General features: G+C 43.6%; 1 protein-coding gene across 5 annotated transcripts in view; it reads right to left on the bottom strand.

The window, feature by feature from the left end:
* PDE8B (phosphodiesterase 8B) overlaps nucleotides 1-18,209 on the bottom strand; it is a 269,542-nt gene that overhangs the window by 235,072 nt on the left and 16,261 nt on the right. For 2 of the 5 annotated variants that reach the window (XM_025924841.2, XM_025924840.2), the window contains exon 1: nucleotides 4,324-5,121. The exons of 2 other annotated variants lie outside the window; for them this stretch is intronic. In XM_025924841.2, the coding sequence (XP_025780626.1) occupies nucleotides 4,324-4,677 (354 nt within the window). In that variant the 5' untranslated portion in view covers nucleotides 4,678-5,121. Of the gene's footprint in view, nucleotides 1-4,323; nucleotides 5,123-18,209 lie in introns of those variants that run through there. One more of the 5 variants, XM_025924844.2, reaches the window with a different exon arrangement.

Below are 18,209 nucleotides of genomic sequence, written 5' to 3' on the forward strand. Positions count from 1 at the left end.
CCACTGTTTACAGCAGCGTTATCAACAACAGCTAAACTATGTAAAGAGCCCAAAGGTCCACTGACTAATAAATGGATAAAGAAGATGTGGGGGACACACACAGCCACACACACACACATAACAGAATATTACTCAACCATCAAAAAGAATGAAATCTTGCAATCTGCAATGATGTGGATGGAGCTAGAACGTATTATGCTAAGCAAAAGAAGTCAATCAGAGAAAGACAAATACCATGATTTCACTCATATGTGCAATTGAAGAAACAAATCAGATGAACACATGGGAAGGGAGGTCGGAGAGAAGAGAGGGAAATAAACCACAAGAGACTCTTAATGATAGAGAACAAACTGAGGGTTGATGGAGGGAGGTGGGTGGGGGGATGGCCTAGACTGGTGATGGTATTAAGAAAGGCACCTGTTGGGATGAGCACTGGGTGTTATAAGTGATGAATCACTGATTCTACTCATAAAACCAGTATTTCACTGTATGTTAACTACAATTTAAATTAAAAAAAATCCAAATTGTCAGTGCTTACCCAAGGCCTAGTAAATCAGAAACTCTGGGAATGGGGCCAAGCAATCCACATTTTAACAAGCCTTCCAGGTGATTCTGATATACACTAAAGAATACTTAGAGAACAAAAATGACTTTTTCAAAATGGTTTATCCCTCCCCCAAATAACTACCAAAATTATTAGTTTTTATTAATTATCATAAGGTCAGAAAAATATTTTTCCTTTTATATACAATCAATTTGGGTTTGCCCTCACTGATTCAGAAAGCCATGGGATGGGTAACATAGAAGTCGTTAGTGACTCAGGCACACCCTCTTAAAAGAATCCGCGTTAGGCTCTGCTTACCAAAGTTCACAGATATTCACTGAATCCCCGGCACCAACACTGGCTGAGTGAATAAATGAGCATGATGAATAAAGGAAAAAAAGGGAGTTGGTGATGCTGCCTATCAACACAGAATCATTTGGAAACTAACAAGGTCCTGCGCCTGATCCACAATAGTTAACCCACCCAGAGACAGCTGCAAGTTGACTATACTGTCAAGGCAGACAGTTGTAACTGGCTGCTTCGTCCTGCCTGCCTCCCAGCTGCAGCAGCTGGTATGAGAAAAGAAGACTTACAAGAACCACCTGATCTTCTCAGGGACAGGTTCGACCATCTCCTCAGGAATTCTGAACAAGAATTAGACAACTGGTACAGTATGAGGAGCGGGCATTCTGCAGCCGTCTCCTGCTGGAGTACTATTTTTAAAAAGGCAAACCAGAGGGAGACAAATTACACAGAAGTTGCATTTTTACAGCAATTGGGAGACAAATCTAACTTCTTACCAGAAATGGAAACCCATATGATATCACTGTACTGCATAATGAATTATTAATGCTTGTAATTTTTTTAATAAATTAGGTATTCAGGAAGGTTCCTGTTGACATCATGTTTGACATCATAATGCTTCATCATTCTAAAAGCTTAATGAGATGAATTATTGCTAGAAAAGGGAGAGAGAGAGATCCAGCACACATTTTCGCACTCTGGGGAATAGACCAGAGACCAAGCAGATAATGAGAATATGGTTTGGAAGTGATGTACAAAGGGGAAATTAAAAAAAAATAAAATAAACTATGACAACCCACTACCACTGTAAATAGGACCAAATGGCAAAGACTTTATTTTTCCACCTGAGCATTTAGGAAAAGGGGGAGGGGAGGCATGACGAGCAACTATCTCAAACTGTTAAGGCAGAAGAATTCTTATTCTAAAAAAAAAAAATGGAAGTAAAGTTTTTATAAAATTAACTCATCCACAAGAGTATGGAACACGTGAATATTGGAAAAGATAATACTACATTGAGTCACAAGTCCCAAAAGAATACTACTAAATATACTAAAGCAAGTCTGTGATAATAATTATTTATGATTTGTGTAAAATAGTAACTCTGGTCTCAAACTTAATTTCAAATATATAGTTTCTGAGATCTACACATGCAACTTAGCATTGAATTACTGAACCAGCAGTTTCATTCCCAGCATTCTTAGTAAAGGGTTGGACTTAATTAAGCTCTTCTTTGGAAATCCTGTTGATAAAGCAATGTGAGTTAAATTCCTATTCAGGTCAAGCCTTTAACACTTCAGTCAAGCAGCAATGATATTTCTACAAGTTTATACTAGCTGCTAACAATGGGGACTCCTTTTCCCTCCAGTTTTTACTCCATTTGCTAAGGATCCTCTTGAGGGAAGTATTAAAACTTGGAGAGTGAATTCATTCATTATTCTTTCAATAAACAAACATGGAATAGCTAAAGTTGCCAGGTAGTAAATTGGGATTCTTGCTACTCTAAAAGGCAAAAATATACATTTTTGCTTACACAACCAAAAAATGATCACGGAGTTCATAAGTTGTCACCAGTCTGAACTACTTCATATCTTCGAATTTCCTGTTCAACGAGAAATCAAAAGCTATTAAATAATTTTTTCTTTTAAGGTTTATTTATTTTCGACAGAGACACACAGAACGCAAGCAGGGGAGGGGCAGAGACAGGAGGAAACACAGAATCCAAAATAGGCTCCAGGTTCTGAGTTGTCAGTACAGAGTACAACGCGGGGCTCGAACCCACAAACCATGAGATCACGACCTGAGTCAGTCGAAAGCCCAACTGACTGAGCCACCCAGGCACCCCAAAAGGCTATTTTTTAAAATAATATCCCTATTTAATTATTTCACCAAATATAACATTTTAATCCCATTACATTGCTGATGCCCTCCCCCCACCCCATGAACCAGTGGGCGGAGGGAGGGAAGCTTAACAAAAGAAAAATATGGTGTTCAGCACATGCCTCTATAACAAATATTCAACTGATAAGTTGTACTGTCATGAATCCAGGTCTCCAGTCTTTGGATATTCTGTCATCATACAGTTAATATTCAAGAGCTAGAAGAGAAAGCTTATACCTGGTACACCGTAGGTACTCAATAAACGGCATTTTCATTATAGTAATTATCATATTATCATATTATGTGACTATTACCAGAGAAATACCACAACTATAAATAAATCTGGTTAAGCTTCGTGTTCAAAATCAGATGCTGTTACGGTAAGTTCACTAAAAGAAGCTTTTGGTCTCCCAGACTGAAACCCTACATGGCACTCTTCACCCTTCCACTGAAGGCTGGCTTTATCCAATCAAGACTAGGAGCCTACTCACACTAGGCCAACTGTTGAACTTCTCAAGTGTCAAACATACAATTGTGTCTTTCTCAAATAATCCTTGTAACGGTTTCTAGTAATCAATTGCCCATGTAAAAGCTGCGATTCTAAGTAACATGACCAATCATAGAGATGTATTTTTTTTCCTTTGCACAACGGGATGTGTCATTGTCATTCTGTTTGCTACAATGATAAAAGGCCCAGTGGCCAGATTTACACAATTAAAACCCTCTTGAATTTAACAGTATTTTGAGAACAGGTGGGCCTATTAAAACAATCGCTTTTCTTCTGTCATTAAAGAAATCGCTAGTGACTGCTTTAATCATTTAAACAATTTTTTCCACTTCCTCAAAATTCCACTCTCCTGTTAGATGAAATGCATGTTCAGAATCTTCGTCTTCAGACAGCTGCACTGCGCTGGAAGCCACTTCCCCTCACTGTAGCTCAGCTGACCCTCCAAACTCACAGCCAGGTTCACCCAATTATGTCCAGGATGCAGCCATCCCCAAGAAGTGACAAAGAACAGGTCTCACTCTAGTCTCCTTCCTCTATTCCCTTCCTATGTCTCTCCACAAAACACAAGCACCCTTATTCATTCACAAATCCCCACACTCGATCCCTGTGGCTAAGACTCCGTGCAGCTTGGCTGGCCTTCCCAGGTGAAACGCTGAATACGAGGCACTATCGTATCCTTGCACCGGGGCTGCACCATTCACCTGCAGGGCAGACAAATCCAGCCCCGTGCTCAGATTTCATTCAGTCAGACTCGCCACCCAATGCTCTCAATGATATCCACCCCACCTCCTGAGTTAACGGAGCCACAGCCTTCCGGCCCTCAATGAGAAATCGGCCAACCCACCAGCTTCCCACCGCGCTCTCTTCTCCACCCGGTCCCCCAGAACCAGCTCCCAGGACCCCTCCAGGGGTCTCTTCTGCTCACATTTCCCAGGCCCCCATCGCTCCCACACATTTAAAGTAAACTCCTCCTTAGTGACAACCTCCCAAACCAACCGCGTCACGGCCACTCAACTCCGCCGGAGCCCCCTACTCGTGCTAGCCCCGCCCGGACGGGGCGGGCGGCCCCCCACCAGCCTGAGACGTTTACCTTGACGCTGGTGTAGCTGGTCTGGGTCTCGGCCTCCGCGCTGCTGCAGCAGTGGCGCCTCCGGCCCCTGCAGGTGGTCGTGGCGGGGGCTGCGGAGCCCGCGCTGCTGCTGCCGCTGCTGCCGCCGCTGCCCAGCTCAGTGCGGGCTCTGCGGACGCGGGCGGCCCCGGGGGGTCCAGACGCGCGGCTCCGGGGAATAACGTCGGCGGCGTCGGTCTGGACGAAGAGGCCGTGCAGGGGGGCGGCGGGGCCCTGCGACACGCTGGTGGTCTGGCGGGGCGAGTTGGACTCGTCAGAGTCCCGGCAGTAGATCACGCCGCTCTGCGAGACGTGGATGCTGGGGGCACAGCCCATCCCTCGGCCGGGCTTCCCCGCGCGCCCGCCCGCGCCCCTGGCCGCCCGGACCCAGGGCACCCACGGCCACCTGCAGTGAGGGGGCGGGCGCCTCGGCGGCGGAGGAGGCACCCGAACTGCGCGCCCCCCGACCTGCCTGGCCGCCCCTCCGTCGGACTCGCCGCGGCGGCCCCCGCCGAGCCTCCGGGGGCTGCGCGCGTCACCCCAACTTTCCCTTCTGGGCCATCTTCCTCCCCGAGCAGGAGAGCGCGCACACACAGCGCCCCGCGCGCACCGGCGGCCGCCACCCTCCCTGCCGCGGCGCCCCAAACACGCTCCTCTCGCCTACGGCTTCCCCTCCTCCCTCTGCTCCTCCGGCGCCGCCGCCCAGCTGGACCTCGCCGGGCTCCTGCGCCCGCGGCCCCTGGGCCAGGGCGCCCGCCCGCCTGCACCTTCTTTACCCACTTTCGGTCCGCGCCCGTCCCCCTCCCTCCCTCCCTCCCTCGCTTCCACCCTCCTTCCTCTCCGGGTGCCCCCGCTCCGCAGCCGCCGCCGCTCCGGCCCCACTGCGCCCCTCGGCCCCGCCCGACGCTCCCGGAGCTCTCCCCGGCTGGGCGAGCGTGCCCGCCGCCCCGCTCGGCCCACGGGGCTCCAACGCGCTGCAGCTGGCTCCACGCCTCCGCGCCCGCCCTCCTCCTGCGCGGTCCGAGGCCTCGTCCCTTCTGTACCCGCTGCCCCTCGCGGCACACACTCCGTGCCGGCCCTGAGGGCTGTGTACCCTGGGTAGCACTGCAATATGCTTCTCGCCTTTCACGAAGGAACACATTTTACCGCATGCCTGAGCAAAACACCAAGACGCCCCTCCCCAACAGCCCAAGCCCACCCAATTGACTAGCTTGCCTCTCGGCATACTCAGGGAGTTAAAGAGAGACCTAACGCTTCTGTAGTCCACCCATCACTTCCCCCACATACTCTAAGAGCTGAGTTGAATGGAGTCTGAGTCTTCAGAACAAGTCCATTCCATGTCTAACCTCAACATTTGGAGGTTCATGCCAAGGGATGGGAGGCCCTGCAGAGGAAAGAACCCATAAACACACACAAATTCCCCCTAAGGTCCATGCAAGGAACATAAAGAAGCCGCCCACGTGGTCCTGGGCTTTCTCCTCCAGAGTTTTCACCTCCTGCTTGGGTGTCACCTAATTTTCACCCTGGCCTCTACCCCATCCAGCCTCCTGCTGTCACCTGCTGTTGCCCACACTCTGGGCTGGGCATTCAAAACTGCCTTCCCTTCTTTACCTGAATGAGGCACACATGAGCCAAGCTCACTCAAGGAGGATAAGAATACCTTTAAAAGCAAGGCTGCCATTCATCCTCCCCATGATTTGAAATGTGGATTAGAGATGCGAGACACCACGGCCATTTATTCATTGGTTCTTGCAGTGATTCCTGGCGGCTGCCAGAGGCACAGGGGAGAAATGAGACGGTCTAAGAAAGAAGTCTAGAAAATCTAGAGTTGTTTACAAGAGCAAAGGCAAGAACACAGAGTCATGGTGCTAAGTACAAAGAAATAAGTATCCAATTTGAAACAATTTGTTTGGTTCTTCACTTCCTTTCTGTCTTCGTCAACTTTTAAAGTGGCTGAAGACTTCCAGTGACAGCTCCTAACTTTAATAGAGAAGCAAGGTGTCACCCGCATCTCAAATTCAAATATAGAAAGGAAAAACAACTAATCTAATTCTATCTTTGTTTCTCTGCTTTTCAGGTTAGTACTCCAACTTTCCAACTTTTTAGTCTTTTTTTTTTTTTATGACATGAAGAATTCTCCAGTTATTGCAGAAAAAGTCTATGCTGTGTTTCTAATGGACAGGCAAATTGCTCATAAAATTTCTGTGCAGGTTGGGTTCCCCAAGACTCTGTGATGGTGTTTAGCAGGCAAAAAGATTTATTAGAAAGCCTTCCTAGAATCACCAACTGGAAGGGAAGGAGGGAGTGAGGCAGGAGAGATTGAGCAGAAGGAGAAACTAAGCTAGAATAAGGTCTTAATGAAAGTCTCAAGCATCCCTGTAGGAGGGGAGGGATTCTGCAGTTCGGATGACCTTTGAGAGTCATCTGAGGTGAGGCTAGGAGGATGGGCCTTTACATCCCCACTAAGTGACTGGTAGGCTATCTCAGCAATGTTGGGCAAGGCCGCTCTCTTCACCTGAACCAATCCCCTTATGAGACTGACAGCTGAACTGAGGGCTTTGGGCCGGCAGCTCTCCCCCAGCTGGAGTGTTCTCTTTTTCCTGGCATCATGCCTTCTTCCTCCACAGTTCCCTTCCAGGCTCCCTGGGTCCATGCTTCCTTGGCCCTATCCATGCCAATAAGAGCACCACATTAAATGGTCGAGACTGAGAAACTGAGATAATCATTCATTTGAAAAAGGCCCGAGCCTCATGGCTGCCACCTGCTCTACTTCCAAGGGACTGTTAAGAATCTGAGGAAACATCATCAAAGGAAATTATAAAAGCAATGTTCTCCATACCAACACCTGATGTAATGTTAAGTCAGGAGCTAATCATTCCTAAAGCTCATCTATGATTCTCTTATATGTACCCATTTCAGTCATCCTTCAAGGAGGGGTGGCCTTTTTTGCAGTTTAGAGCCATGCTAATTCTCATGCTACAGTGTCCACTTCGTCAGGGTTTCCTCTAAGAATGTGGTTACTATATTGAAACCACCCAGAGAAGAGAAAAGGGCCAGTCACTGGCTGAGGCTTTTCAAGACAAGAAGATAAAACAGAAATTACAAGCAATCTTCTGGTGGAGAGCATTCGAGGCTGAATCACGAAGGGACAAGGTTCCCCAGAAACAAATTTAGGTTGAACTTTCTACATTAAAGAAAGATTAAGCCTTGACAGAGTAGATAACATCAAGGTACCTATCAAATAGTACAGAACTGCTTTAGTATATGAATTGAATACTTTGTACTGGGACCAGTGCCCTTCACTGAATGCTACTCTTCTGAGCAGAAGATGGAATGAGGGAAATGCGCAAAGTATCCATTTTTCCACCTATTCCCAGAGCAGCAAGAGTTCCAGTATCCTCCTCAGACACAGCTCCCACTGCCAACTCTGGCTTTGTAAAAGGAAAAGAAAAAAAAGGTATCCCTATCATCTCCACCAAGTGTTCCCAGTGGGAATGTGTAACCTCCCCCTAGGATTGGCACTGATCTGGTCACTGAAACACGTGGAAGTGTAGAAGTGTGCAAGTGAAGGAGAAATGGCTTCACTGAAATCATTCCCTAGCTTAGCTCTGAGGTCTGAGTTCTTGCTTGGATACGTGATTTCTGGACCGATTCCCATGCCACAATTTCAATGCATTCCAGGACAAAAGCAAAGTCTACAAGCTCAGACACTGCAGATAAAATTTAGGCTCAAGTTACATAATAGGGCCAGAGAAACCAACATTATAAAACAATTAAATTAAGTGAAAAAAAATGTAGTTACAGTCAATGTCCAAGAAACAAATCAAAAGAAAGCAACCTAAATCAGAAATGTCTTCAAAAACTAAACCTCAGATATGTCCAGGGTCAGCTGAATGGCCTGTATGTTTTATACTGATGTCAAATAAGAGCTTATTTCAGAATTATGACCCAGAGGCACCGTAAGATCATGAACAATTAAGGTCATTTCCCATTCTAAAATGGCATGACTCTTCCAGAACTCCTCTAAAGAAGCAGAAAATGTGATTAATACATTGTGAATGATTCTTAACCAAAAAGGTTAAAACAACAGCAGCTTTCTGATCAATCTTTAGATAACCAAACATTTAATCAACCAATCAACCTTACAGAGCTTCTGGATTCAAACTACATTCCTAATGGCGGAGCTTTATTGGAAATCTAACCACCTGATAAGTGAAATGAGACAGTGTATTAAGAAGCCTGGTACAGGGGAAGGTTCATTGAACTCCGAGTGAGGAGGGCGAATCCAAAACCTACTGCTGCCTCTTATAGCTGCATAACCTGGGGCAAGTCACTTAACCTTGGGCCCCCAATTTCCTAGGTAATCTCCAAAATCTCCAAATCACCAACATTTGGGGATGCTATGAAATTTTCACTTCCTCTTATTAAATTATTTTAAATTTAGAAGAATGGAACCTTTGAACAGAATGAGTGATGTCAAACCTGACTGCACATCAGAATCATCCTGAATCTGTCAGAAATATAGCAGTTCCCTTGTCCCATCCCTGGGACTTAGATCCAGGGGTCAAGGACAGGTCCAGCATCTGCCAGCAAAGAAAGCAAGTCTAGTGTACCCTTTCTACAGACTCCCCCGGGAACTAGAGTAAAAGTCACATTTCTTATAGGAGCCTACCAAACCCTACCTGATGTGGTCCGTACCTGGCCTTTCTCAGCCCTCTTCCCTCTTGCCCTCACTCTCTCTGCCTCAGGCGGACTGGCCTCCTGGCCGCCTCTCCAGGAAACCTAACATTATTAGCCAGGAGCTCTTCCCTCTGACATGGCGAACTTCCTCACTCTCCTTAAGTCTCTGCTCAGATGTCATCTATGTAGCAATTCCTGTTTAAAATCACAACCCACAAACCCTCCATTGTCTCTCCATCACTCCTGATTCCCCTCAGCCTGCTCTAGTTTTCTTCTTCCATGGCGCTTAGCACCTTCCAGCTTATTATATAATTAGCTCCTTTATTATTATGCTGATTGTCTATCTTCACCCACTAGAATATAGGCTCTACCAGGGCAGGAACTTTTTGGTTTCTTAGTCACTGATGGCTCCCAAATTCCTAGAACAGTGCCTAGCACATAGTAGGTGCTAAAATATTTGCTGAATGAATTTTTTTCTCCTATTTCTTCCTCCTTTGCCTTTCTCTTAACTGTTATGACTCAAAAAAAATTGTTTTTAATCTTTTTTTTTTTAATTTTTTTTTCAACGTTTATTTATTTTTGGGACAGAGAGACACAGCATGAACGGGGGAGGGGCAGAGAGACAGGGAGACACAGAATCGGAAACAGGCTCCAGGCTCCGAGCCATCAGCCCAGAACCTGACACGGGGCTCGAACTCCCGGACCACGAGATCGTGACCTGGCTGAAGTCGGACGCTTAACCGACTGCGCCACCCAGGCGCCCCTGTTTTTAATCTTTTAATGAGAGAGTTTTATGTTCTATGCTCTTAGTTTTTAAAGTCAATTTGATCTAGGGGCGCCTGGTTGGCTCAGTCGGTTGTGTCCAACTTCAGCTCAGGTCATGATCTCATGGTTTGTGGGGTCAAGCTGTGCTGACACAGCTTAGAGACTGGAGCCTACTTTGGATTCTGTGTCTCCCTCTCTGTCTGCCCCTCGCCCATTCATGCGCGCGCTCTCTCTCTCTCTCTCTCTCAAAAAAAAACATGAAAAGTTTTAAGTCAATTTGATCTAATAATCCTCCTTTTGGTAATATACATCAGAAAAAGCCAACAGAGAGGTGCCTCAGTGGCTCAGTCAGTTGAGTGGTTGAGCGACCACTCTTGGTTTCGGCTTAGGTCATGATCTCACGGTTTCATGGGTGCGAGCCCCGACTCGGCTCACAGAGCAGAGCCTGCTTGGTATTCTCTCTCTCTCCCTCTCTCTCTGCCCCTCCTCCCACTTGCACTGCTCTTTCTCTCTCAAAATAAATAAATAAAATTTTTAAAAAGCCAACAGAATAAAATGATTTATACAAAGATGTTTGTAATACTATTTGCAATAATAAAACTGGAGAGAATACAAACATCAAACACTTATGGAATGGCTCGAAAAACTACACCAACATGTCAGAATACCACTATATAACTGTGCATAGATGAAATAATGTTAGGTGAAAAATATGTAGTATATGTAGCTTGATTACAGCTATGTAAAATGTGTATCTATCTGTCAAGGCTCATAAGTGAATGTAAAGTGACATAGATGAGAAATAGGAGCTTACTTGATTTCTTTTTCTGAAAAACTTAACACAAAAACATGTAAATGAATAAGCATTATGTTGCCTAATATCTCCTCCAAAAAAAAAAAAATTAGCTAAATGTATTTTCTTTCAGGAACTTCCACTGATTTTTTTTTTCCTTCAGACAGAATATGGAAGATGGAAAAAATTAAAGAAGGAATCAGAGATAGATGGAGACAAAGAGAAATTAAGTACATACACATTTACAAAAGAAACACTGAGCCAGACACAGTACACAGGCAAAAAGAAAGTGAAAGATAAAGACATAGGGAGCCACTTACATGGTGAAATATTCCTGCCAAATGGGTATACAGATACAGGTCCTTTAAGAATTATACATTTAACTATAAGTGCATCACTTCTTGGACCTTTTGCCATGGACCAAATGAAATTTAGGAGAAGGTTTGGCTCGTAGGACAGTTTTCCTATGCCAGTTGTAAAATATGCAAACAGAGAATATGTAACAAGAGATTCAGCCAACATCTGACTTCCTAAGGTCAATATCATTAAAATGGAATCCACTGTGCACTGGGCCCTGAATCCATGTTACACAGAAGTGATCCAACCTTCCCAATTACAAGAATACCTCAGGAGGTACTGGCTCAGTGCTAGACACAGAGTCCAAAATATCTTTGCTACTCAACTTCAGAATTCTCCTGGACTCAAATAGGCTATGAGAGATACAACATTCATTTCCAAAAATCTTGTAAATACATTTCACAAGAGTATCAGGCATTAAAAAATATATACAAATAAAACACACAGTATAGCCCTACTTCAAAGGAGCTTATAAAGCAATCAGGTAGATGGGACTTACACACAAGAAATGACAGAGCATAATACAAGAGTGTTAAGGTATGAGAGCAAAATTGAGTTGTCTGGTCAATTCTTTATAGTAGTTTTGACAACTGGGGAAGGCCTGTTGGAGAAGGGCCATGTCAGCTTTTCAAGTGAGGGAAACAGTATGAGCAAAGGCCTAGAGGCAGAACTAACCTTGGTGGATTCAGAAGACAGTTAGCAGATGAGATCACTAGACAGTGTCTCCTGAGGGATGGTAAAATTAGAAGGGGAAGAAAGAGACAGAAGTCCAAAGACCCTGAAACTTCTATACATAGTGGAAGTCACTGTTGGTTCCACCATCCGTAAAGAAACTCTGGATTTACAAAACAAATCTATTGTCATACAAAATAAATTTGTGTCTGCCATATTATTAAATGTTGGCATTTTAAAAATAGTACACTGCCTGGGGGCGCCTAAGTGGCTCAGTTGGTTAAGAGTCCGACTTAGGCTCAGGTCATGATCTCATGGTTCTTGAGTTCAAGCCCCACATCGGGCTCTGTGCTGATGCCTCAGAGCCTGGAGCCTGTTTCAGATTCTGTGTCTCCCTCCCTCTCTGCCCCTCCCCTGCTCCTGCTCTGTCTCTCTCTGTCTCTCAAAAATAAATAAATGTTTAAAAAATTTTAAAAAAATAGCACACTGCCTGGCTTCATAAATACTCAAAGAGCACTTTGAGTTTTGGCATATTCAAAGTCAGGGTACAAATTATTCATTCATTAATTCAATCTGCTTTGAGATATACATAAAGCAAAGCACATTTATTTCTACATTAGTGTGCAATTTCCTGAATGTCTCTTGAGTAACAAAAAACGGTCAGATCTCTAAGCAGGTCCTCCTCTGCCTGCATGCCCTTTGCTAGGCATACCATCTGCTCCAAAAGATTTCATTCCATGATGTGAGGCCGAAGTCATCCATTCATTCATTAATTCACCAAGTATTTACTGAGTGGCTACCATGGATCAGACACTAGCTGGGTACTTGGGGAACAAGACAGAAACAGTCTCTTACATCTATGGAGTTTAGAATATTATGGAGGGTTGGAAGGACAAACAACAGAAGTCTCTGATAGTGGTGAAGCTTGTACAGAGATTTAAAATGTGTTGATGTGACAGAGAGACACTGGGGTAGGGTTCTGGACCTCTCCTCAGAGGAGATGGCATTTAAGTTAATATTCTCAGAAAACCTTATCAAAGGAGTATCATCCTTTTTCAACCATCCATCTGCCCATCTGCAGGGAGAACATCATTTGAGTACCCACCACTGTGCCAGGCACTATGAGGGACACACAGAAGTAAAATCCTCAGTACTCACTCTCAGACAGTTCCACGGGGAACACAGACATACACACAGAGAAGTGTGCTAACACTTGCTTTGAAAAAATAATCCAAGCCCAGAGAGAAAGATCAGTGTGGGTGGAAGTGATGGTGAGGAGATGGGAGTGTGGCACTTGGAAGAAAGGGCAGCATTTGAATAAGTGGGAAAGAGGACAGTGCAGACAGGATAACGTGAGCAAAGACCTAGAGGTGGGAGGGCACACACACTGAATGCCTGCAGAACTATCAGTAAACTATTCAAAAGGTGGGTGGTGTAGGGGAAGGGAATAGCATTATTTTGGCTGACAAGGTAGGCTATGACTAGGGAATCAAGCGCCAGATTAAGGAGTTTGGTAAAATCCTAGTCACTGGGAATCACTGAAGGTTTTCAGTAAGACTGTACCTTAAGAGTACTGTTTTACTTCAGTGAACCTGGTTGCATATTCAAGAAAAGCTGGGGAAGGCCATCAGGAATAGGGATTAGTAAGGAGCTATAATAAGCCAGGAATGAGATAATAAGGACTGGTATGAACTGGATAGTGTCCCTCCCACCAATTTGTATGGTGGAGCCCTGACCTGCAATGTGACTATATTTGGAGATAGGGCCTTCAAGAAAGTAATTAAGGTTAAATGAGGTTATATGGGTGAGACCCAAATCCAGTAGAATTGGTGTCCTTAAGAAGAAGAAGAGACACCAGAGCTGGATCTCCCTCAAGTGCTCTCTCCTTCTCTACACACACACACACACACACACACACACACACACACACAGAGAGAGAGAGAGAGAGAGAGAGAGAGAGAGAGAGAGAGAAGGTTATGTGAGTACACAGTGGAAAGGCACCATCTGCTCCAGACCTGTGAGAAAATAATTTTATTTAAAACACCCAGTCTACAGTGTTTTGTTACGGTAGCCTAAGCAGACTAATACTAAGACATTGAGATGATGGAATTTCTAAGAATGGAAAAGAAGGGAAATTCCAGAGACCGTACTGAGAACGAATCCCTGGGACGAAGAGCCGACTGGATGAGGGGCCAGGGAGCCAGTGATATCAAAACCAATTCCAAAATTTCCAGCTTGGATATCAAGGTGCATATGAGAATGGGCAACACAACCAGGAAAAATAAATCTTGTTTATAAAAGGGATTCTTTACCAGGATTTGCACTCTCTGAGGCCCAGAATCTTGAGTCTAGAAACCAGAAAGTACACGCCCAACACCAGCACTGACATTTCGCCATCCTCAGGACGCAGCCAGAATGTGAGGGACGTGAGGCCTGGATCCTCTTCTGTGTTCACTGCTGGATCTCTAGCGGTTAAGATCCAGCGACAAGCAGATGTTCAATATTTGTTGGATGAATCATGGACTTTTATGAAGATGACAGATTTCTCTGCCTCCAGGTCCTCCACACAAACAAGCGCATGGCCCCACTTTCCCGGTGTGGCTAAGAAAACAGTCTCTTTGTCCAGACTTCCTTGGGCTTCCCTATGGCATGGTCTACACAGGGATAGGAGTTTCTTGCTTCATGTCTAGATTGCTAACTTCAGTCTTTTGATACTCCGTTTCAAGAACAGCTTTTGAGCCTAGGGATTTTACTTCTTAACTAGCTAAAGGTGCCTCAAGGCTGCAGCTCAGCCCGAGGGCCCTGCATTAGCACCTTCTGTGGTTCTGATGTCTTAATCCTCTCCCTTTGGCTGCTAGGACTGTGAAAGAAGGTGTTCTAGAAGGCTTTTGGCAGAAAATCTCTTCCTTCTTGGAGTTTGACATTTGCTTAGCAGCATGGCACTTCCCGTGTTACACCATTAAACATCTCCAAGGCAACAGTAGCTGGGGACATGACTGATTACATCTTCATACCTCATATGATGTGGCGTATAATAAATTAAGTCAGATATAGGAGACTTTCTGGGGTTCTCCACACCAGCTGCTGTTCAACTTTAACATACATCAGAATTATCTAAAATATAGATGGCAGAGCCTGAGAATTTACGATTCTAACTAGTTCCCCAATGATGCTAATGCTACTGGTCCCAGGTCACATTTTGAAAACCACTGCTATACATAAAGATACTGAAAAACAAAAATAACAACCCAAAACCCCTCACCTGTGGTGTTTTATCTTCTGAACATAATATAAGTTGTGCTAAAACCTGAATGTTGTTACACAAAAGAATGTTGCAAAGCACTATCGTCCACAAATGTTTAAGAATTGTAAGGCTGTAGATCTCAAGTAGGTCCCTCCAACCCAGTGACTTCTAAGGACATGTATTCGATAGTCTTCACCCTTCCTGAGACACGGGAGTGGGGGTTGTTTCTAGAAGTAAACTGAATGTTTAAGTACACACCAGCAGACTGGGGTGCCTGGGGGGCTCAGTCAGTGGAGTGTCTGACTCTTGGTTTCCAATCAGGTCATGATCTCACAGTTCGTGGGATTAAACCTGGCACCCAGCTCTGCGCTGACAGTACAGAGCCTGCCTGGGATTCTCTCTCTCCCTCTCTCTCTGTTCCTCCCCTGTGCGCACTCATTCCCTCTCTCAAAATAAACAAATACACTTTTAATACATATATACATACATGCATACATACCAGAACTACATAATTTTCAGTACAGTGACTTTCCTTTTCTTAATATATGGTGTTCAAGCCTAGGATGACAAAAATCCCCTTAACTTTTACAAACAGTAAATAAAGTTCCAGGAAGCAGAGGCCTGGGGAGTGAGAGAAGGAAGACAGTATGAATTCAAACCACTGTAAGTACACAAAGCAGATAAGATTATTTTCAGAACACTGGTTGAATGATAAAATAATAATAATAATAATAATAATGTCTACCAGTTGGGAGAAAGCTTACTATGTAACAGTCTTATATTTTACAGGTTTTATCTTTGTATAAAATCTCTGTATGTATGATATATCACCGTATGCTTCTCTTTTTTTACCCTTTGGATATAAAAGCTCTCAACATCTCCTTTCTGTTTATATTAACCTGAACTCCCGCCTAGCATGGCTAAGTAATCATTTGCTTTCTCCTGAGCATGGAGCCATCAAACTTTTATAGGTTATAAAAATCCTACATAACCCTTTTATAAAAATATATGGCTAAGGCAATATATACTGCATTTCTCACTGAGATCTAGAAGATTAGGTTTAGAACCTTTTTAATGGGGGATTTTAAAAAATCACCAATATAAACATCAGGTTTAAAAGGTAAAAACAAACAAACAAAAGAAAAAAACATCCCTAGACTTTAGAAATTAAAGTGACATGTTATGAGAAATGTAGTATACGGATTGTATCTTGTTGTTAAATTAAGAAATCAAGGCAGTATTTAAGATTTTCCTTCTCGGGGCGCCTGGGTGGCGCAGTCGGTTAAGCGTCCGACTTCAGCCAGGTCACGATCTCGCGGTCCGTGAGTTCGAGCCCCGCGTCGGGCTCTGGGCTGATGGCTCGGAGCCTGGAGCCTGTTTCCGATTCTGTGTCTCCCTCTCTCTCTGCCCCTCCCCCGTTCATGCTCTGTCTCTCTCTGTCCCAAAAATAAATAAACGTTGGAAAAAAAAAAAAAAAAAAAAAAGATTTTCCTTCTCTTACACATTTGTGAAAGCTGGATCCCAGCCACAAAGTCCATACATTTATAAGGCTTGTTAAGCATTAAACTACAGAAAGTTCTGTAAGAAATTCAAAGCCTAATACAATTCAGATGGTTTAAACGTCCACATTAATTGTATGTTTAACATCTTCTATTTCTCCTGTATGTACAATGAGTATAAAACATATATAATAATGAGTTAGAGATGCCACATCTACAAGTAATCTCCATTCTTGGAAAATATAAGAAGCAAGCCTTGAATGGCCATTTTTAGAACTCCAGCTATGAGGGGCTTAAAAATTCCCCTGGGAAATGTCTGAGAGCCATTTCAGAGATTAAATACTATATCAAAAAGTTGTGTGAGTCCTAATTGGAGTGCGTGTAAGGGAATACAGATAGTTCTGCAGTAATACACGTAAACAATGCAGTGCAATTCTTCAAATTTATTTGAAAAATCCATAGTTTGTTTTTTGAATTATGGAAGAAGAATGAAGAAAAAGGAACACAAAAAAAGCTCTGATTGTATCTTCAAAGTGAGTATCATTTTGGGATGGCAACTTTTTGTATAGGATGATGAATAAATATTTGTAGTATGGACTTATTTCTGGCCATGATGAAGAAAACTGGACCAAAATTTACCTTCTTCCCATTAAGAACGAGAGAATCAGATAAAATATATGAAACAACTATTTTCCGACATTGGACAATAGATAACTTAGAACTGTCAATCCTGAAAGAAGAGAAACAGATGAGTTATAAAATATTACCTCAGCTTTCACCCTGGAGGCACATTCCACACCTTGGAGTAGAGAAGAAATCCCAGGCACAGTCCAGTGATTTTGCTGACTTGCAGTGACAGAAATCAGAGTCTGGAAAGGTCTATGTGGCTAGAGTTTATAGGGCAGAGCTTCAGAGAGAGGAAGCTACATATACAAGGCACACTGAGGAGCACTTGAAAGTTTAGTAAATACTAAGACACGCATGAATAGGGTGAAATTCCACAGACCAGGAAGAAAGTGACTGGAAAGCTGTAAGCTGAATAATTCACAGTGCTCGCGAAGACCTAAGAGCCATCAAGTTTTCACCAGCCAGAGTGGAAAGTTCTTATTGAGCCAGTGAGTCATGACTTAATAGTAAGGTTAAAGAATACTTAGCGAAAAGACTACTCTAGACCTACCTTTGGAAGTCAGTCGCTTCAACGCCCATCTTCCACTCAGGTCATGATCTTGTGGTTTGTCAGTTCAAGCCCCACATTGGGCTCTGCACTGACAGCTCAGAGCCTGGAGCCTGTTTCATAGTCTGTGTGTCTCTCTCTGCACCTCCTCCCCTCTTGTGTTCTCACTCTTTCTCAAAAATAAATAAATAAACATTAAAGAAAAAAGTTTGAAAATAAGCCTTGAAAGGATCACAGTGAACCAAAATTAACTTAATTGTCTCCCAGAACAAAATCCAATGTTCTTTAAAGAAAAGAAAGTCTAAACACAACAATGCAACATTCAAAATGTCTAGTACACAATCAAAATTAGTAGGTATGCCAACAAGCAGAAAAATATGACCCAAAATCCAGTGAAATATTAATAAATGTAAGTAGAAATAAGAATTAGCAGATAAGAACAATAACTATTAACCAAGTACTGAATGGAAAACATAAGCACTGTGAGAGGAGAAATGGAAGATTTTTAAAAAATGAATCAGATGGAGTCTCTAGAAATGAAAACGACAAGTTCTGAAATTAAATTGTCACTGGTTACAACTAAGAGCATATTCAACATTGAAAAATAAAAGATCGGTAAAGTGGAAAACATGCTAATTAAAACTATTCAAATTAAAGCAAAGAGTGGAGGAGAAGGCTAAAGAA

This window comes from Puma concolor, chromosome A1 (genome assembly GCF_028749965.1).
Source record: "Puma concolor isolate L17-30 chromosome A1, mPumCon1.1.hap2, whole genome shotgun sequence".
Taxonomy (NCBI): Eukaryota; Metazoa; Chordata; class Mammalia; order Carnivora; family Felidae; genus Puma; species Puma concolor.